Source organism: Octodon degus, unplaced genomic scaffold (assembly GCF_000260255.1).
Source record: "Octodon degus isolate 3935 unplaced genomic scaffold, OctDeg1.0 scaffold00001, whole genome shotgun sequence".
NCBI classification, from domain to species: Eukaryota; Metazoa; Chordata; class Mammalia; order Rodentia; family Octodontidae; genus Octodon; species Octodon degus.
The window spans coordinates 27,404,864-27,427,314 of record NW_004524577.1 but is presented as its reverse complement, the minus strand read 5'-3'; the positions used below and the strand labels follow the sequence as shown (position 1 = coordinate 27,427,314).

The 22,451-nt window shown below is 35.1% G+C and overlaps 2 protein-coding genes across 2 annotated transcripts in view; one reads left to right on the top strand and one right to left on the bottom strand.

Moving 5' to 3' along the window:
* The window catches only part of Ppwd1 (peptidylprolyl isomerase domain and WD repeat containing 1), a 22,847-nt gene extending 21,944 nt beyond the window's left edge, over positions 1 to 903 (top strand). Inside the window, exon 11 of the mRNA XM_004623207.2 lies at positions 817 to 903. Within this exon, the coding sequence (XP_004623264.1) occupies positions 817 to 903 (87 nt within the window). The remainder of the gene's footprint in view (positions 1 to 816) is intronic.
* A 433-nt stretch (positions 904 to 1,336) lies between these two features.
* Trim23 (tripartite motif containing 23) overlaps positions 1,337 to 22,451 on the bottom strand; it is a 37,278-nt gene continuing 16,163 nt past the window's right edge. The window contains exons 5-11 of the mRNA XM_004623048.2: positions 21,570 to 21,752; positions 19,601 to 19,816; positions 15,454 to 15,588; positions 8,072 to 8,201; positions 7,460 to 7,570; positions 6,256 to 6,380; positions 1,337 to 3,159 (exon numbers count right to left, since the gene is read on the bottom strand). Coding sequence (XP_004623105.1) covers positions 2,980 to 3,159; positions 6,256 to 6,380; positions 7,460 to 7,570; positions 8,072 to 8,201; positions 15,454 to 15,588; positions 19,601 to 19,816; positions 21,570 to 21,752 — 1,080 coding nt within the window. The 3' untranslated portion in view covers positions 1,337 to 2,979. The remainder of the gene's footprint in view (positions 3,160 to 6,255; positions 6,381 to 7,459; positions 7,571 to 8,071; positions 8,202 to 15,453; positions 15,589 to 19,600; positions 19,817 to 21,569; positions 21,753 to 22,451) is intronic.

The following is a 22,451-nucleotide window of genomic DNA, read 5'->3' as shown; positions in this document are numbered from 1 at the left end:
GTGCTTATAAATTATTAAGAACTACTTCTGAGCCAGGGATACAGCTCACCAACATAGCACCTATCTGGCAAGCACAAGGTCCTGAGTTGCTTTCTCGTTACCAAAAAAAGAATTGTATCTGCCAGGCATAGTGGTTCATGCCTGTAATCCCAGCACTCAAAAGGCTAAACCAGTCTGAACTATTTATTTAGCAAGACTCTGGCTCACCCCTGTCTCCCAAATCAAGTCATTTCTTCTTTTAGGGAAGAGCACACCTATCTTTTTACCTGTCACCATTTTACAAAGTGAAAATCAGTACAATATTATATATCCATAGACTACTGCTGAGATTTTCAAGCCCGTTCCTCCACATAAACTAAACCAAGAGCCTCGATATGCTAAGCATGTGCACTATCTACAGGGCTACACCGAAACCCTCAAACCATTTTCTAAACTGGTGGCACATGCCTATAATCCCAGCACCAGGGAGGCCAAGAGTTCAAGGCCTGCCTGAGCTACAAAGCAAGTTCAAGGCCAGCATGAGCTGCATAGTGAAACCCTTTCTCAAATCATTTAAAATGCCATACTCTGGGGCCAAAGATGTAGTTCAGCAGGGCAACACCTGCCTGGCAAATGCAAAGTCTTGAGTTCAATTCGTGGTACCAAAAAATATTTTAAATGCCATGTTCTTCACAGTTTAAAAAAAAAAAGTAAAAATGAAAAAGCTTCAAACTGTTCACTACAGGGTTTATCTCCCCCTTCAAAACATTGCAGTTGCATTATTTAAAGGTGAAGTATAGAATACGATTATTTCTAAAATTTTGCTTCATTAAACAGCTAAAATTTGGTAGGCAAACCAGCGCCCCTCTCCCCCGTCTCCGAGTAATTGTGCCAAAGATCAAACCTGGGTCTCAGATACGTTAGTACGCCCAACCCTTAATGACTTTTTAAGTTGGTTACTAGTAGTAATACTAGATGCATGGTTTGAGAAACACACTATTGAATAATGATAGGACTTCTCTGTAATGATTTTAATACTTTATTGCTATCTATACTGGTCATATATGTAAAGCAAATAATGGCTTCTGGTGATTTTAAACATTCCTGAATGATAAACCAGGGTGATACACTTGACAGCTGCTTTACATAATCCATACAATATTATTTAGATACAGAAATTCAGAGCTAAAAGGTAAATCTTAATATAGTGTATTTAAAACATCTCTCTTAAATTTGACATTTCCCAGGGGACACTAGCACAATCTTGACTAGTAATTAGTGAACGACTACAACTACAAACAGTAATGGGACCAGGAGAAAAAAATTTCTTTAAGAAAAGTCAAACACAAATCTACCAATGTACCTTATGTTCAGGCCTGAGCCAAGTTTTAAAACTGTTCAGTTATATGAATGCAATTACAAAGTTTACCAAAATCAGTGAAATAATTTATAAGGAAAGCAAGTTCATATGTTAATGTTACATTTTCTTCAATTACTTAGTACAGAAAACAGTTAAGGGCTTGCAGGCAAATGCAATACCATTTTTATTTTTCACAGTTACATTGAAGTCAGTCAAATATTAAATAACTTAATTCCAAAGTGTCACTTACACACACAAACTACTAGTAACAGCATGACCTGTAGCTTGAAAAACAAAGGACAAAATATTATACTTATTTACATATTGCCCATAACACTGATGGACTTTTAAAATTGTTTAAAAAATCTAAAGAATGAATTGTAACAGTGCCACCTAAGTCACATCTTATCATCAGACATCACTTTCTTTGAAACAATTCAGCTAATAAGACTGAAGGTTGAACTTCATCCTGAAGTATGAAGAACTTTAAAAAACAAAAACCTATAACTATTTAAATACAATAAAATCATGCTTCCATGAGTATCATTTAAAAATGAGTAACAAAGAGCACAATGTTTTTTACTTTTATTCACAACACTGCATACAAATGTAAACTTTCTGAAAGTTTTTTTATCCTTCTAGATATGTCTTTCCTCTTAAATAACTATGAGGCTTTCTAATGAAAAGCCTTAATCATGTATTTTTTGTTGTTGAATAAATGCACTTATTTTGGGAAATTTTAAAAATAAGTAATAGGTTTCCCTATTGTTTGGAATAATCACTCTTAAAGGTTGTTTTCTACTTAGTTCTCTTTTATGAGATTCCGATTTAGTTCTTTAAGTAAAGCTATTTAGTTCTCTTATGTAAAGAGCCATAAATTGGTAGGCTATTCTTTACCTACAATCACTCCTACAGAGGATAGAATATTTTAAAAATAAACAATATGTTGAAAAGTGGAAGGACCAATTTAAAGCTCTGGCCTAGCAAATAAGCCTAGGAGAAGACTAAATGACTTTCACAGTTTTATTAATAACTCTTCATTTTAGCACACTTGGGCCTAGTAAGATAACATTCTCTGTTTTATACAAAATGCCTTAGAAGAAAAGTTTTAGTAAAACATTGTATAAAATATTCACTTTATACTTTATAGTTCTTTGCATTACAGATGTTCTGTTGCACTGAACATTGAAGTAATCCTAGTACTCCCAAATGCAGTTTATGCTGTTTCATTAAGCAACTGCCATGTCTCCAACTAGCCAAAATTCAGTGAAAAGGCAAGTTAAAGAAGTTAGGACTTCCTTGCTCTACACAGGCTATACTAGGCACTCGGTATACGTTATTCACTGGGATAAACAAAACCTTCACTTATCCTTTGACTGTGACAACTTTTTCCCAATATTGGGGTAAAATATAATATGGAAATCTTAAAAATTTCTAGTTAATCGAACCTATTCTGCTATGACAATTCAAATTTTGTCACAGAGTAATTTTTTAAAAGCAGTAACATACTTCGTTCCCAGTGCAAGATTCTTTTCTATGTGCATCCTTAATCAACTACTGTATTTGTGATGTAGAATTTCTTATATATTACGTGCAAAATAAGTCTTAACCACAAACCTAAACAATTGTGGCACCTGAAATCAAGCAACATCCAATACTCCAGCTGCTACAAGTTGCCGTGAGAGCCAGTCCAATCCTTCATGCAGCCCCATACCACTGCGAGCATCACAGCCCTGAATAAACCAGCTACGGCCACAGCATAGCTTATGGAGACTGAGAAGTTCAGTGATTTCTTCTACTGACAGTGCTCCAGCAACATCCTGAAAGACATTTTACAGTATATAGCATATTTTTCAATCCATTCTAATTTTCATTTTCTAATTATTTATATAGAAATCAATAGAATTCTAACAGAAACCTAAACAAAAGTTAAAAATCAATATTCATCCTTCAATAATTATCCTGAAAGTACTAATAGGAAAAAAAGTAGTTTTGGCTAAAATGTGTGTGTTTGTGTATGTAATATATCAGTGCACATATCACTCTAAGACATCATTTAACAAAAATGAAATTAATACATGTAGAGCTATTAAAAAATGGGTTTATACAGGGTTTATATAATGAAGAGTTTATACTTCACACTTGAAACACCTTTTGTTCCTACTTCTCAGAAACAGTGATCAGTAACAGTGTCTTATGTAGTTTTTGAGAAAATTTGCATGCATATTGAAGTACATAATCACACAAAAAACCACATACTTTAGACTTTGTATAACTTGCAGGGATTATTATTACTATTATTATGTCTTTTTGAGACATGGTCTCACTATATAGTTCAGGCTGGTCATGGGCTCCAACTTGTAATGATCCTCCTGCCTGTACCTCTGCAGTGCTGGAATTACATGCATGCACCACCATGGCAGCGTTTTTTGGGTTTTTTTTTTTTTTTTTTTTTTTTGGTGGAATTGGGGATTGAACTCAAGCCCTTACACTTGCCAGGCAAGCGCTTAATCTACTGAGCTATCTCCCAGGCCCCCCATGTCAGCTTATAACTTGCAGGATTCTTTTTTTAGTTAACATGTTGTGTTAAAGATAAAACTCTTACCTTATCAGCATATGCAGATTTTCTACATTATTCTAACATGAAAACTGAATTCCACTGTGTAGATGCAGTACAATTTATATAGCAGTCCTATACTGAATATTTACTGAAGTCATGCTCACATGCTACTAAAAAATCTTTATGGGGTTGGGGAGATAGCTCAGAGGTCTCAGTGTCTGCCTGGCAAGTGCAAAGACCCAAGTTCGATCCTTAGTACCACATGCCATGCTGGCTCCAAAACTGGGTGTGGTGGCACACATCTGTGATCCCAGTGCTGGTGAGGCTAAACTACATAGGGAGACTATGTATCAAAGAAATACATAAATTTAAAAATCTTTATGTATCATTGTGTTCATTTCTGTGAGTTCTATATCTAAGGATTCAACCAACAGATTGAAAATATTTAAAAACAAAACAAAACAAAAACCACCTACATTGGTACTGAGCATGTACAGCTGTTTTTTTTACTTATCATTTTCCCCTGAATAACAAAATTTAGCCAGACATGGTGGCACATCAGAGACTGAGGCACAGTCTCTGGCACATCATGAGTTACGAGGTCAGCTAGGGCTACACATTGAGTTCAAGACCAGCCTGAAACTATATAGTGGGACTCCGTCTCAAAAAACTAACAAAAAAAGCACAAAAAGTAAATCTAAAATCAATTAATAGTAATGAAGTTTAATTATTAACGAAGAACTTACATTGTATTAGGTATTATAAGTAATCTACAGGAGACTTAAAGTATACAGGAGGATGTGTATGGCTTAAATGCAAATACTATGCTGTTAGTGCCAGGAATTTATCTCAGTGGCACAGCACCTGGCTGGCAAGCATGAGGTCATGGGTTCAATTCCTGGTACCAAGAAAAACAAAAGATACTATTCTGTTTTGTAAAAAGGACTTCATCATCCAAAGATTGTAGTAGTTACAAGAGGTCCTAGGAGCAATCCCATGGATACTTGGGGGAGACTGTATGTACATACATATAACACACTCATACATGTATGTATATATGTGTTTATATAACATTTACAAAATGACTTGTAGGCTTACCTTTGGATATCTGTTTATAGGACACATTACTGTAGATTTTTAGGGTATGTGCATCCAGTACTCTTGACAGATACTGTCAAAGTGTGCTCTAAGAAAATGCTCTGGGCTAGGGATATGGATCAGTGGTAGAGCACTTGCTTAGCATGTATGAGTTTGAGCATCAAGACCAAAAAATATCTCAATTTGATAACCACACCAACAGTGTATATGGGACTACGTCTTCTATAATAATTTCATTATTAATAACCTGGTAAGTGTCTTGTTTGCATGTCATCCAGGAGCATCAAGATCACAAGAAAATTCTTTCCTCATTCTATTGTTACCCTCTTCTGATATATTGCTATTGGACTTCACTTGTACTTGACTCCTACATATATTTAAAATCATGCTAATCCTAGAAGCTGGATCTCAAGATCCAGGAATCTTCAGATACAGTGCTTGCAATGCTTCATTATCCTCATTCAGTCACTAAATTTTAACATATCTACCTCCACACCATCTCTCTGGTCTACTTCTGCCTTTCTCTAATTCTAGGGCTTGTTAACTGTCACATGAATAATTTCAAAAGTGGACTGGATTTTATTATTTACTCTCTTCCCCTATTTCATTGCACATTCTACCCCCGAATTAGTCTCAAACGCTGATATGTTTCTTCACTCACCAGTCCAAAAACACTCTGATAATTATTATTTTCTCATAGACTGAAACCTAAAGTAACTGCACCTATTATTCTAGATTTTTTTCATCATCCTCTACCTGCACCTCACATAATAGGTGTGTTTGATGCTCCCTGAAAACTATTATTTTTTCTGCCTGTAATGTTCTTTTCTTTACATTCAAATTCCTACACATAATTTCAATTCTAATCTTCATTTCACCTCAAATCCTACTTTTTACAAATCTTGCAGGATCTTGCTTTTATAGCCTTCCTGTATTTCTCCAAACCCTTTTCCACTATCTTGCTTTTTCCTCATAATGCTTTGTTAATGTTAATAATGTTACTTCCAGATTTGTGGGAAAATTTCATAGGTGTTCACAAACATATACTACAATCTCTGAGTATATGGTCATTGAGAGCTTTAATCACCTTGTTTTGTATATTTCAAGGTACCCGGCACTTTTCATATAGATGTATTTAAAATATACAGAAATTTTATAAATTTCTTCTAAAATGGCTCTCTTAAAATCTTTTCAGCTACTTTATGATACAGAATACACAAAACTACAAAAAATAAGCACTCTAATAAACATGTATTACCTGTTTGTTAGCAAAAATCAGGAGCAAAGCATCTCGGAGTTCTTTTTCGGTTAATAACTTTGCAAGTTCACTGTGTGCTTCATTAATTCTGTCTCTATGACTGCTATCAACAACAAATACGACAGCTACCAAAAAAATTCAATTAATCACTTGTTAGGTTTTAGTGAATGATACAAATATTTACTATTTTTTTATTATATTACTGCTAGTTTATTTACCACAACTATTTCCACACAAAGGCTGCATACTCAATGACAGAAATACCTACCAATAATTAATGGTATGATCTTGAGTAGTTCACATTACTTCACAGGTTTAGTTTTCTATCTATGATAGGGTTTACAACACTTCCTCTATCAAAAGATGCTCTTGATTTCTACTTCCTTTTCAAAAAGATAACTTTCATAAAATAAATATCAACATATTTATTTTTCCAAGGTATTCTTCTCTGAAAGCTAAGCATCCCCAGACTTTCAATCATTGCTTATAATGAGAAGTCCATTTTGTTCTATGAATTGTAGTTCATACTAATGTATTACCAAAAATTCCAAAGTAAAAATTCTCTAGTCTCCCATCTAAGTGGCAAGTAGAATGATATGTGGAACAGATGTATATACCTAACTGGGCCCAAACATAAATGGTAGCAAGATGGAATATATACACTTTGGTCAAGAGTAAGCCATTGTAAATCCTCTGAAAACAATAAATTAGAAATTGGTGCTGCTAAGGGATTATAAAGGGCTAAATGTTTAAATGAACTGAACACCAAAAGCACCAAAAATAAAACTGAGTATCACAATATTACCAGTGATCACCTCCACATGAATTCTAATAATGTATGCTATTAACAGCAGCCAAGATGTAAGTGTAATCACCTAAACATTATAGTTTTTAGTTTATAATAATGGCTCACTATGAGTAAGTTCAAAGTACATATACCAAGCTCAGCACCATCAATTTTTTTTTTTTTTTAAATAAGGGACTTGGGCCGGGGAGATGGCTCAGTAGAATAAGTGCTTCCCTGCCAAGTGCAAGGGCCAGAGTTCAACCCCCAGTTCCGCAAAAAAAAAAAAAAAAAAAACCTTATCACTAATGTATAGTCATTTAATTAATGTTTAAGTACTGGTTTTACTAGTACAAATTAGCTTACTAAAAATTGCCATCCTAAATTTTTAAAAACTTAAGTCATCAAAATTTTACTTACCTTGAGTATTGAGGTAATAATGTTTCCACAATGGTCTTAATTTGTGTTTTCCACCGACATCCCAAATGGTGAATTTTAGATTTTTATATTCTACAGTTTCCACATTAAAACCTGTTTTTAAAAAAGAGTTCCTTTTATACAGAATGTACTTTGCAATGAATAACACATCAAATACAGGCAACCCTGTTTGTAATTGTGCCTCATGAATTATCTGCATGTAGCAATATTTACAAAGTCCAAATAACTCCTAATACTACATGGGATTTAATGGTGACTAGCCCTCAATACCTCTACCAGGATCCTTAGGGCCTTAAAATCCATGTATCTACCAACTGTGGACCACTACTACTCCCATAACTCTCAGCTAGGGTTACCAATCCTCTATTCCTTCTAACTGTGATACCAATAGTCTCTTCTTTATTATTTTAAGATTCACATTTTAATCCCATAAGCACAGAATCCTGTATTTTTGTCTCTAAAATGCTTGTGATTTAGAGCCCTTAAAGAGCTATCTGCACAATAATCAATATCAAGTAAAACCCAGCCGTAAACTAGTTTGCCTATAAAATGACTTACAAAAGGGGAAAAACAAAAAGCAATATTCTTACTTACCAATTGTTGGAATGGGCTGCATGAACTCATCCTGTTTTAACTTAAACAAAATGGTAGTTTTTCCAGCACCATCTAATCCCAATGTAACAACTCGAATTTCCATTTTGGGTCCAATGTGAACTCTGTTGTCCTATAATTTAAAATCTTTAAATCTTTCAGTTCTGATATGGAGTAACAAAATAATAGCCATGTATACCTTTTATGAAGAAAACACTTTAATGTTCCCAGACATTCTATTTCAACTGAATCTTCTTTCAATAATAAGTTTTATGCAGTTCTAAGACACTTCAAAATAGGGCTAAATGAAGAATGGAAACTGCTACTTGATTGCCAGAAATATCTACTATTAACAATTTAATGTGTATTGTCTCACTTTTCTTATATATATACCAGCTAACAGAAAAATAAACATTTTTTAAAGCTTAATACTATATAGTGTAACTTATTTCTCATTCAACAGATTATGTATTTCTTTTATTTCAAATATATAAAGACCACAAGCGCAAGGACCTGAGTTCAATCCCTGGTTCCGAAAAAAAAAAAAAAAAATACACACACACACACACACACACACACACACATAAAGACCAAGTTTTTCTTTTAATAGTTTCCTTATATTCTGTGGATCACAAGTTAACCAATTCTATACTGTTTGATTTTAGATTATTTCTCATTTTTTGACATTACAAAGAATGTTGTAATAAACATATGTAATGGACATTCCCAGGTGTATGGCTTCTCTGACCCACTACTTTCATTTATAAAGTAATGATAAAAGTGGTATTAAGTAGTAGTAAATTGAATTCAACAAACAGATTAAAAGAATTATACATCATTCCTAAATGGGATTTATACTTGAAAGGCAAGGGCTGTTCAATATTTTAGAAGAATAGAAGACAAGAAAAATATAACCATCTCAACTAAGAAAAACATTTGACAAGATTCAACATGATTTCATGGTAAAAACCACTGGATACACTGGGAAGAGAAGGAAAACCACCTCAACATAATATAGCCCTATAGATAATATCAAACTCAATGATAAAAAAACTGAAAATTCTTCTACTAAGAAACTACTAAGAAATATGATAAAAATATCCATTCTTACAACATCTATTCAACACTGTTCTAGATTTAAAAATGTAACCAGAACAATTAAAAAATAAAATAAAATGAAAGAAAATGTATCCAAATCAAATAGAATACAAAATTCTCTTCACAGATGACACGACCTTACATGTGCAAAACTAAGATTCCATAAGAAAGAACATATGAATCCAACAAAGATGTAGAACACAAAATAAAGATGTTAAAATGAGTTGTGTGCTTATACAGTAATAATGAATGATCCAATAAAGAAATTTAAAAAGTCTCATTTATAATAGTATTAAAAAGAACAAAATACTTAAGAATAAAGCCAGACAGAGAGAAGATTTAGGCATTGTAAATCATAAAACATTGCTAGTAAATTAAACCATAAAAGAAAAACATGGATCCAGGGCGATAGCTCAGCAGCATAAGCACCTGCCTGGCAAGCACAAGGTCCCGAGCTCAGTCCCCAGTACTGCCAAAAAAAAAAAAAAAAAAGAAAGAAAGAAAGAAAAAAGAAAAACAATCCATGTGTATGGATTGGGATAGTAATATTGTTATATATAGTGTGATTACTACCCAAAGTGGTATGCAGATTCAATGTAATCCCTATCAAAATCCTAACAACACAGGATAGAAGTACAGCTCAGTGGTAGCATTTATCTAACACAAAGGCCCTGGATTCAATGCCAAGGCATGGTTTAAAAAAAAAAAAAAAAAATCCCCAATCAATTTATTTGCAGAAATAAGGAGAAAAATCATCCTATAGACTCTTAAGGGACATTGAGTAGCTAAATTAATTCTGAAAAACAACAAGGTTGGAGAGTATACTTCAAAATATTTATAAAGCTATAATAAAATCTTGTGGTACTGCCATAAAGATAAATGCACCACATACCAATAAAATAGCCCAAATATAAACTTTCACATATATGATCAAATAATCTTCAATAAGGGTGCCAAAGATCACTCAATGGAAAAATAGTTTCTTCAATAAATATATGAGGGAAACTGGATATACACATACAAAAGAATGGAGGTGGACTCTAATCTTATACCACATACAAAACATGATTTTAACTCAAAATGGTAATATTCCTAAAAATAAGATCCAAAATTATAAAAGTCTTTGAAGTAAAGAAGAAAAATGCCTCTGTTGTATGTTATGGGTCGGTGCCCAAAGAAACGAGAAGACCTGATGGATGTAGCTTTAGAGGTCTCACTGAGATTAGCCTCTCTCAAAGTGAGCCCAGAGCCTCAGAAGCATCTCACATTTATTGAGGGATAAAGGCAGGCCAGGAAGTGTGCATAATTACTTAAGTGAATGCAAACTACTATCTCTATTAACTTTCACCATTTGCCTAACACTAGCTTTACACAAATGCTAGCCCATAACATCCCAAGTAAGGGATCAAAGAACAGGGCGCCTGCAAGAGAGGCTGCAATCTGCAGCCTTGTGTCCCAGCTTGCCCGGCATTTACAAGTGACAGACAGCAGCTCTCCCGGTCTCTGTCTATTGTTTCCTGCTCTCTTGGGACATTAGGCTTTTGTCTCAAATCTCTATTTCTACCAGCCTCATGACATTAAATTTGACAGTAACTTCTTAGATATTACAGGACACAAAGCAAAAATATTTGAATGGAACTACATCAAACTGAAAACTTATTTTGCATAAAGTGACATAATGTAATCAAAAATCATTCTACACAAGGAAGAAATTATCTAGAAATTAATGATCTCATAAGGGATTAATATCTAAAATATATAAAGAATTCCTGGGGCCGGGGAAATGGCTCAGTAGAATAAGCGCTTGCCTGGCAAGCACAAGGGCCTGAGTTCAAAACGGCGGTTCCACCAAAAAAAAAAAAAAAAAAAAAAGAATTCCTATAATTCAACAAAAAAAATCTAATAATCTAATCAAAATGGGGGCAAATTATTTGAATAGACATATTCAAAACAATATACAAGTCAGCTGGGCATGATGGCACACATCTGTAACCCCAGTGAATTTGAAGCCAGCCTGAGCTACAAAGTAAGTTCAAGGCCAGCCTGGACTGCATAGTGAAAACCTGTCTCAAAATAAAAAAAAAAAACAAAAACAAGACAATATACAAGGCCAACAAGCACATGAAAAGATGCATATCACTAGGCATCAAAATAATGCAAATCGAGGGCCTAGCTAAATAGCTCAGTGGATTAAAAGCGCCTGCAAGCAGGCGAGGGGGTCAAGGGTTCAGGCCTGCCATGCTGGCCCTGCCCCCAGGGTGCACTGAGATGGCAATTGAGACTGGGCATGGTGGCATGTGCCTGTAATCCCAGCCCTCTGGAGGCTGTAAACAGGAGGATCACTAGGAGACTGATCTAGTATTAAGACTCTGTTGATCCTTCCCTAAAAAAAATTAAAAAAAAAAAAAAAATCATGCAAGTCGAAAAGCAAAAAAAGATAAAAACCTCATGTCAATTAAGATGGCATCTAAAACCAAATGGAAAATAACAGGTATTGGTTAAAATGTAGAGAAATTACAACCCTGCCCCACCAAAGTAGGGATAGTAATATGATGTAAAAATGATGGAAAATGGTTCCTCAAAAAGTGTAAAATAGATCTACTAGATAATCTACTCACTACCTTCTCTTCTGGTTTTATTCCACAAAAATTAAAAATGCCTCAGAGAGGTATCTGTAATACACCCACATGCAAAGCAGCACTTAATAACCAAGAGGTGAAAGAAGCCTAAGTGTCTACTGACAGATGAATGGATAAACAAAATACAGCATTGTTGGAGAGTGGCCTGGCCCACAGATCCTAGGTCCCTGCCCTGGGCCCCACTCATGGGAGAGCCATTCCGCTCCTCTGAGTCTTCCCCACCCAGGCGCTCTTGTAGGGACCTACTCTTTGCTAGTAGTTTCTTAGCCTGGACCAAGGGCAAAGGAGAATGAACTACAAAGAGACACAGATTCAATCTGCGGGCAGGCAGGGGCCTCTTGCCCGTAGGGTAGAGGAGCCCTCGTCTTCCCTTTATTCACCCAGACACAGGTAGAGGCAATTATCTATTAATACATACTCAGGTAAACAACTTACACTCAGCTGTATTGACTTAACCCTAGACCCTACAATTGCCATCACCCCTATTTTTCTCCTTGCGCTCATACAGGAGGCCAATTAAGCCTCAATTTGCCTCTGATCTCCCACAAGGTATATATGTGTACAATGAAGTACTATTTAGCCAAAAAAAGAAATAAAATTCTCTTATATGCCACAACATGAACTGTGAAAACATTATGCAAAATGAAATAAGCCTGCCACAAAAAGATAGATCATATATTATTTCACTTATAGAAAATATCTAAATTAATCTAATCCACAGGAACACAAAATAGAATGGTAGTTACCAGGGACTAAAGTTAGGTGAAGCCAAGCAGGGAAATTGTTTAAAGAATACAGTTTCAGGTTTACAAGATGAAAAGGTTCTTAACAATATTGGAGTATATGCTTAAAAAAGGGATAACTGCCAGGTGTCGTGGTGCATGCCTGTAATCCCAGCACTCTGGAGGTTGAGGCAGGAGGATCATTGTAAGCTTGAGACCAGCCTAGGATACAAAGTGAGCTCAAGGCCATCCTGAACTGAAGAGCAAAACCCTGTCTCAAAAAGACAAAAAAAACAAAAACAGGTAAAATGGTAAATTTTTTATTATGTGTTTTTTACCAAAAGGAAAGTGATACATCCTCAAAATAAAGTACCTTGTACTTGTAAAAAGGAATAAAAAAGGGCTGGGGAGATGGCTCAGTGGAATATGTGCTTCCCTGACAAGCACAAGGGCCTGAGTTCAATCCCCAGTTCCATTAAAAAAAAAAAAAAAAGGAATAAAAAAGTATCACTGTGTATTATAATGGAGGCTTTTTAAAGGATGTATAGTTAAATGAAAATATAGAAAAATGTGTAAGATATTCAATTTTTCAATGTAGACAATGAGCACAAATATATAAATACATTTTTCTATTTTTTCTAAATGAATGAAACTAGGAAAAATTCTGTTAAACTGTAAAATAAAAAGTTTAGAGGGAACAAGAATAGAAGCTAAACTTTTTCTTTTTCTGGCCAGAAAAGCCAGCCCCGGAGGTGGGGCTGGCATGGCACGTGGTGCCAGGGATCAAACTGCAATCTCTGTGCTTGCCTAAGCTTGCCTAAGCAGGCAGCTTTAGACCACTGAGCTATCTCGCCCACCAGATGGTAAACGTATCTTTAAAAACACTGCTTTGCAGATGTGACTCTAGATTCTGTAAATTGTGTCACATAATTATAAAACAAAGTTAAATTTTAAAACTACCTTTAAGGGCTGGCAAGATAGCTCAGTAGTCTAAAGCGTCTAATGAGGCAAGCTTAGGCAGGCGCAGAGGACCACCATTTGATCCCTGGCACCACATGCCTCACCAGCCCCGCCCTCAGGGCAGGCTGAGCTGAGCTAGCAATAAATAAATAATAAATAATAAAACTGCCTTTAAAAACAAAAAGTAAAATAGAGCTAACAAACTGGTTGTTTTGCTTGGTTTGAGTTCTTTTGTTTTTGAGACAGGGTTTCACTATGCAGCTCAGGGTGGCCTGAACTCACATTGTAGCCCAGGCTGCATTGTAGCCCAACCCTATCTCAAAAAGAAAAATAAGTAAATAATAAAGAGAAAATAAAATGTGATATATAAGGATGACCTGGAGGACTTTATGACAAGTGAAAAAAGTCACATGTAGAAACAAACACTTTGCTATCTCAATCATGTATGAAATCTAAAAAAGCTGTTCATCCTGCAGCATTTCTCCTCTCTCAGCTTCTTGAGTGCTGGGATGACAGGCATGTGCCACCTCACCCAGCATTCACAAACCTTTCTGAATCAAAGAGAATCACTATAAAAGGAGAATTAAATATATACACTGAAGGCCAAATAAGGGCTTTAACTTCTTTCTCAAAAAATATTTGTTAGGAAATAACATGGACAATTTGAATACTAACTAGATACTTGACAACATTAGTGAAAATATTAGAGATGATTATTAAACTTTTTAGGTATGATTGGCTAATCTTTGAAAAAGAATCTTTATCTTTTGGAAATGCACACTCAAATATCTAATAAACAAACTGATACAATATTGGAATAAAAATATGATGCTAGAATTTACCTCAAAATATCCCAGAGACTGAGGAGTAGAATAAAGGAGATATGACATAATGAGATTGTACTTGTTAAATTGGGTAATGAATACAGGAAAATTCATAATACAATTATTCTACTTTCCACTGATGAAAAATTTTCTTAGACACGCCTATTATATTCATTTGATTAATAAACATTGTATGTATGTACTGGATTACCCTAATGTACCTCAAAAAGATGTACAAATGGTAAAAATAATTTTCTTTTTTGGAAAAAAAAAAAAAGAACCTGTTCTTTGCAGGAAATTTTTTTTCTTAAAAAAAAAAAAAAAAAAAAAAAAAAAATCCAGATCCATGATGTAGAGTATGCCTAAGGAGAGTCACATGGAGAGAAAATATTCTCTCAGGCTTTCACAGAGAGCACAATGGCCAAGCAATGGCCATGACTCAGCCACATGGCTGACATTGACAAAGGTTCTACAATCTGAGGTACAGGATCTCAGGATAAATCCTGAGGGGATTTGACTGACTTTATCAGACCCAAAAGCTACAACTCTTGTTGCACAGGTCCTGCTTTACCTTGGTCTTAACCATCCAGCAGAAAAATATAAAAATGAAGTATAAGAAGTAAAGCCATGGTGTTATGTTGAACTGTTGGGGACTCAGGTCAACAATTTCTGACACTGCCAGTCAAGCGGAAGACCCAATACTATTATGGACCTCTGAACTCTTTTAGAATATTTTGCTGAGTTTACACACCTATAATATTTAAATGATAGAACTTAACAAAAAAGGGGATACAGATGAATGTCCATTTGGTATCTGTGTATTCAAAGCGGTTAGGACAGATATATAGTTACATTCTCTTAATGAATAGAGGGATTTGTTCTAATGGTGTTTGCAAATAGGATATTAAGTCCACATCTTGTACAGCAATTAACCACTAGGAAGACAGTATGCAATGTGTTAATTATTGAAACTGTCCTAGCGATTTGATTTGAAACTGTCTCACTGCTATTTGTTTCTCAATAAAATTATGGAAAAAAATCCAGTAATTAATTAAGTTCTTAGTTGTGTATTTGAGCTGATTAGAAAGATACATAAATCAATCATGATTTGTCTGAAAACACACCAAAACATAAAGTGTTACCTTTGTAAAAGTGACAGGGATGCTGGCATCCAACTGAATGTGATCTGCGACCTCTGTAAACTGCTGCTGCTGTTTCTGCAATGTTTCCAAAGACCTTGTAATTTCCTGTTTTGCCAAGACAACTCTACAATCATCCTAGAAAAAGGACAACAGTATTTCTCATAAACTTTTTCTTACAGAAACAGAATCTTACCACTGCCAACTTGGAATACAGTTCGATTTAACACTACAGTATTCAGTTATTAAACTAGCCTGAACTGCACTATAAAAACTCTATCTCAAAAAGAAAAATAAATAATAAAGAGAAAATAAAATAAAGTGTGGCATATAAGATGACCTGGAGGACTTTATAACAAGTGAAATAAGTCAGATGTAGAGACAAACACTTTGCGATCTTAATCATCCATGAAATCTAAGAGAGTTGTTCTTGTGAAAGCAGAGAATAGAACGGTTGTTAACATAGCCTGGAAAGGGTGTGGAAGAAAGAGAATAGAGGCTGGTCAACCAGCACAGATACAACAGATAGAAGGAATGAGCTCTAGTGTTCTACTACACAGCATGGTGAATACAGAATGACAAAAATACACAGGTTAGGTACTCCGTGTCTTAAATACTTGGGATTAGAACTGTTTCAGAATTCAGGGATGTGCACATTTGAGAAATTTACATACATGTTACCAGTTAAACATATTTAAGTCAAAAATACAAATCTGAAAAGCTCCAACATTGAAAATTTTTTCAGTGTCACATTGGTGCTCAAACAATTTCAGATTAAAAAAAAAAATTCACATTTTAAGCCAGGCATGGTGCCACACACATGTAATCCCAGTATTCTGGGAGGCTAAGACACAACAATCATAAATTCAAGCCAAGACTAGGCAATTTAACAACTTAGTGAAACCCTGTCTCAAAAGAACCTCAAAAGTTCATATTCTAGAACATGGATTTTCTGATTTCTGAATACTCAACCCATTATTATATATTTTAAAATGGCTTAAAGGGAGGGTTTATCTTACATTTTAAAAATATTACCCATTCTAATTGGAATGATGAAAGCAAAGTTCATTGAGGTCAAGATTTACATTTCCCAGCCGATTAGTGATGTTTGCCCATTTTTGATTGGATTATTTAAGGGTATTTTGCTGTTCAATTATTTGAGTTCCCGGGTATTTTGCTGTTGAGTTATTTGAGTTCCCGTCAGGTATATAGTTATGTACAGATATATATATATATTTCTTCCTGCTCAATGTTGTCACCACAAAGAAATAATAAATGTTTGAGGTGATGCGTATGCTAATTTCCCTGACATAATCATTATGCAATTGTCTTCGTTACTTTTCTCTCATTGCTGAGACAAAATATCCAAGGCCCAAAATTAAGGAAAGGAAGGTTTATTTAGTTCATAGTTTGTGGAAGTTTCAGTCCATACTCAGCTGGCTCCAAGGCAGGATAGCATAGCAAAAGGCAGCAGTTCATGGCATGGAAGACAGCAAAAGCAACAAAAGCAAAAAGGGAGGAGCTGAGCAGGACTCTTTACCTCCCTTATATTTTATGCAGACTCATGCCCCAGGGCAAGTATAGCACTCAAAACCATAATGCTAACACCAGACCATGAATCAATCATGAACTCTAGAAGCCTGCCAGATGACTGCCTGAAGCTTTGGTGGGGGACATCCAGATACAAACCATAACAACAATGTATACATCAAAACAGCAATTATAGGAGCCAGGAATGTAGTTCAGTGGCACAAGTACCTGCCTGCCAAGCACAAGATCCTAAGTTCATTCCTGGTACCAAAAATGAAAAAAAAAAGTTACAAAACAGCAATTGTAGTCCATAAGTATGTACAATTGTTATATATAAATTAAAAAAACTTAAAACAAAAGACTAGAGGTTCCACATTAAAAACAAATCCAAGATCCAATTTTACATACATTAACTCAATGGAATGATATATCACTGACAATGACCAGTTATTATGACAGAATACTTCACAAATACTAAAAATAAATATTTCATAAGTATAAACATTTTTTTATAAAGTAAATATGAAAATAATCAAATAATAAATCTAACTTAAGACATTCTGTTCTGATGTTGCTGTGTAGCTTGATCAACCATCATGAGTTGAATGAGCATTTATTATTTAAGAAATGCTTTCCATCTATACACAACAAATTTAAAGATAGAAAAATGGACAAAGATGCATCCAGACACCTTCAGGGCAAATATGCATACTATAGCATTCAAAGTCAAATAATCCAGTTACTTAAACATAAAGAATTTACTATAGATGCGCTTTATAGCACATAATTGTAATTCCAACACTCAGGAAGCTAAGGCAGGACTGCCTTAAGTTTGAGGCCAGCCTGAACTTTATGTTGAGTTCAAGGCCAACCTGAACTAAATAGTAAGATCAAATCTCAAAAAAAAAAAAAAAAAAAGTAGGTGTAATTATTAACTGGATGGTTGAAAGAGTAGTATCATGGAAGTAGAAACTGTAGAAAATAGCTAACATCTATAGGACTAGGGAATAAAGGGAAAAATTAGAGTTACTAAAACTTAGAAATTCATAGACAGGGCTGCTAACAGCTGAAATTCAGACCTCTGAGAAACCATACGTTCACTCTAAAGAATAACATTCACTGAAACCCCAAGCAAACTGGAACCCGCAGGAAGCTAGCAAACTCCTGCCTTCCAGTTTCCCTCTAGTGGCCCCTATGGGCCACTAAACAGGAAGTAATCTGCCTACACAGATAAGTGGTTCAGAGTTCAAGCCCCAATGTCACAAAGCAGATGATAGAAGAGAAGGACTGGAGCTGAAAGACAGTAAGTTGCATACACAACTACTATAATTCTATGAAATAAGGACTAAACACCAAACAACTCAAGACGAAAGAGGTACAGAACAGCCACACTGGCGTAAGTACAATCAGATACTTCAAACAGGCATTACATGGGTAAAAGGTTTAGCCTACCATAACTTGAAATTAGCATAATAATTTGCAGTGCATCTGTAAAAATAAGGTAGATGTTTGCTGTTCTAAAATTCCTGTAGTGGCCAACCAAATAGTTCAGCAGATTTAAGTGCCTGCAAGCAGGGCAAGGGGCCAGAGGTTCAATCCCTGGACCTGCTGTGCCAGCCCCGCCTCTGGGGTGTGCTGAGTCAGCAATTGAGACTGAGCGCAGTGGTGCGCGCCTGTAATACCAGCTCTTGGGAGGCTGTAAACAGGCAGACCACTACAAATCCAATCTAGTAGTGAAACCCTGAACACCCTGTAAACCTATCCCTAAAAATACAAAAAAAATTAAAAAAATAAAATTCCTGAGTAATTACCCTGTGTCTGTCATTTATGAAGGAGAAACAAAATAAGGAATCTTATTTTTAAAAACATCATTTGCAAACTACGTAATAAATTGCTTATAATACCTCAACCATCACAAAACATAGGTTTACTGCAATACTGAAGAACTATCAAATTAGAATAGAGGCAAGGAACACTTGCAAGAGAGCATCCAAAAAAAAAAAAAAAAAAAAAAAAAGAAAGAAAAGAAAAAAAAAATGACAAAGGAAGAGAAAGTCCCAAAGACTGGCTAACATTATAACTAAACCTTGAAGGCAAAAGAAGATTTCCACTAGCAGAAAAAAAAAAGAGAGGCACTCTAAGCAGAAAAAATAGCATGCACTTGGCAAAGAACAGTAACAACGCTTGCTATGACTGGAGAAGGACAAAGGTTAGAGGATTCCTAGAATCAACAGCTTTATGGGGGAGAGGATAAATGAAGAGCAGGATAGTGACATGTTAATGCAGTAACTGAAGTTACAGACCATGTGCTGAGAGCAATATCAGTGCATGCAGGAGAGCTCAAATAGCAACTGAACTAATAAAATAAACCAAGGTGTATCTGTTGAGCATGGTTATGCAAGTCTATAATCCCAGCACTCAGGAGGCTGAAGCAGGAGGATTGTAATGAGTTTGAGACCAGTCTAGGCTTCATAAGTAAGTTCAAGGTCAGCGTGCACTACATAGCAAAATTCTGTCTCAAAATAACAAAATAAAACACAAGAAAAAAAGTAGTGTATATCTCTGGTAATTATCTACTGAAACTTACAACTGTAGCTATAGCCACATTGAAACCGTTTACCTGCTGCAAAGTTTTTTCACAATGGAGGCAGACAGTTGAAACTTGGGACAACAGAATAGTCATATCTTCTTGTTGCTGCCTGAGCCAAATCAGTTTTTCACGAACGTGAGCATCAACCACACTTAGTGCCATCTCTTCTTGACGACACAGAGTTTCATGTAGATCAGAAAAATAAGCTCGGACACATGATCGTGCATTCTCTGCAGTACCTGGTACCTAAGGAAATATGGTAAATTTTAAACACATAACCTAAACAAATATTTTATAAATCTGCACCCTTACAAATTCCAAAATTTAAACCTCCACGGTAGAACTTTCCCTTCAACTACTGACTCTAAATATCCAACTGTTTATGAATGACATCTCAAGCAAAATGAAATACCTAATCTCCAATCTCCCAACCCCCAAACCTAGTTACCTCCATCTCAGTAAATGGTAATTCCATCCTCCAGGTTGTTGAAGCCAAAAAGAAAAAATAGGAGTCATCCTTAACATCTTTTTCACATACCACAACTAGTCCTCCAGCAAATTTCTCGTGACTGCAAAATGTATCCAGAATCTGATCATGCTTTACCACTTTCAAACAACCTAGTCCAGGCATTCTCATCTCTCACCTTGTTATTATGGAGTGTGAGCAAAATATACATTGAATGTTTAAATTTTTCAATATTACATTACAAGACACATTGCCATTAGTCCCCCTCAAAATATCTCCCTCGGTTCAAATATTCTGTCATTTTTGCTTCATTCTGAAGTAATTCTAGAAGTCCTCTTTTGTGTATTTATTTGGTGTGAATCAAAACACTATGAATACTGTTACTAAGTGCCGCCCAATAGAAAGACGGGCTTGTAAAAACATGGTGCGTCTATCTTCCTCATTCACTGGATCCGGCACTGTGCAACTTTTGGCTCTTCCACAAAGTCAAAATGACCATGAAAGACAAATGTTTAAAATCAGTTCAGGACATCAAGGTAGTCACAATAGCAAAACCAAAGACACAAATGAGGACTTCCAAAACTGTTTCAAAAAGTGGAAAGAATAAGTGTATCTATCTTAGGTGAAAAGTATTTTAAAGGTGATTAATGGCAGTGTATAATTTATCATAATTTTTAAATTTAAACATTCACTGTATTTTCAATCATACTTGGTATGCTAGTTTCTAACTGGCCTAATTGTTAGACCCTCCAAGTTACCTGACCAATTAATATCAACAATCAATCACTAGGGCCTTTTTTCTACTTCCTTAAAATCTCAAATATCAAATATATCTTACTTTCCATTCTTACAACCCTACCGCCATAAGCATCTCACCATTAGAAACTTTTAACGATGTTTTCATAGATCTTACTTACAATATGTTGCTCTTCCAGTTCATTTTCTGTATTTAAAAGCAACCATTTTTAATGCAAATCTGATTATGTTATTCCTGTATCAATTCTCCAAGAGCTGATCACTACACTTAGACTAAGTTCCAAACTATAACATGACTAAAAAGATGCTGCATGATTTAGCCTTTAACTTTCCGACCTATCTTCTTGCCATCAAGAAACTTTGAAAACTGGAGTGAGTTTTAAGTTTCTTCTTGCCCAATCCTCATTTTTCAGCATTTTAACATATTCTACCCTCTCTGGAACAGCTCATTTCTTACCACATTCTTCTCCCTGACTGAACTCCTTTAAACCTCAGTTTAGACATGACTTCTTCTAGGAAGCCTTCTTTGACCCACACAAATTGATGCTCCTTTTATATGAAGTCCATACTTCCCTACCCACTACACAAAAGTTATCACACTAACACACTGCCTCTGCTTCATAATGGATGATAACTTCCATGAAAATACTTTTTAAAAGTTGGTTTCAGTCACTAGTGCAGTACCAGCACACTGTAACTGTGCAATACTTACTAGAAGGTGAAAAAGGTGAGAATGAAAGGGGTAAGAAGATTAAAAAGGAAGAAAAAAATCCATACATGTTCTGTGTGTGCCATTCCGATTCCATCTTCCACTATTTGTTCTCCGCCTTCAATGTGCTGAACGATTCCAACTAATTTTCTAGAATAATCTGAGATTTCCTCAGTGAAGGTCCGTATGCAGTGAGCCATATCTAAAATTGATGCTCGGATCTGGTTAGCTTCTGGTTCCAATACTGAATGCTATAAAATACAACATAATTACAGAATTCACAATATTGACTGATATAAAAGCTACTTTAAATTTTGCTTAATATAAAAAAGTATCAGCCACAGATGATTTTACAACACTTTTAGAAAAAGTACAGCCTAAGAAGGCAAAAACATACTTTTAATTTTTCATAAGAGAACTATACTACTAAAGAAATAATTTAAAATGGGGCAGTCCATTTATGAGACAAGAAACATAGAAACTTTATAATATAACAGTACATGTGTAAACATAAATACTATGAAATTATCCTGTGTATTATGAAAAATAAGAACATAAAGAAGACTTTTTTTTTTCCTATTAGAATAAATTTCTTTTCATTTTGAGGTACTGGTGATTGAACCCAAGACCCTGAACATGTTAGGCAAGTATTCTACCACAAAGCTATTCCAGCCCTTTTAAAATTTTACTCTGAGGGATAGGGAGACAGCACAGCGGTGTAAGTTCCTGCCTGGCAAGCGCAAGGTCCTGAGTTCAATCTGCAGTACGAAATATAAATAAATAAAGATAAAATAAAATTGTACTTTAAAACAAGGTCCCACTAAATTACACAAGGAGACTCAAACTTGCAATCCACCCTCCTGAGCCTCCCGATAGTTAGGATTATGGATGTGTGCCACCACACCTGGTTAGAAAGATATTTTTCAGTAAAGAGTCATTAGGCTTGAACT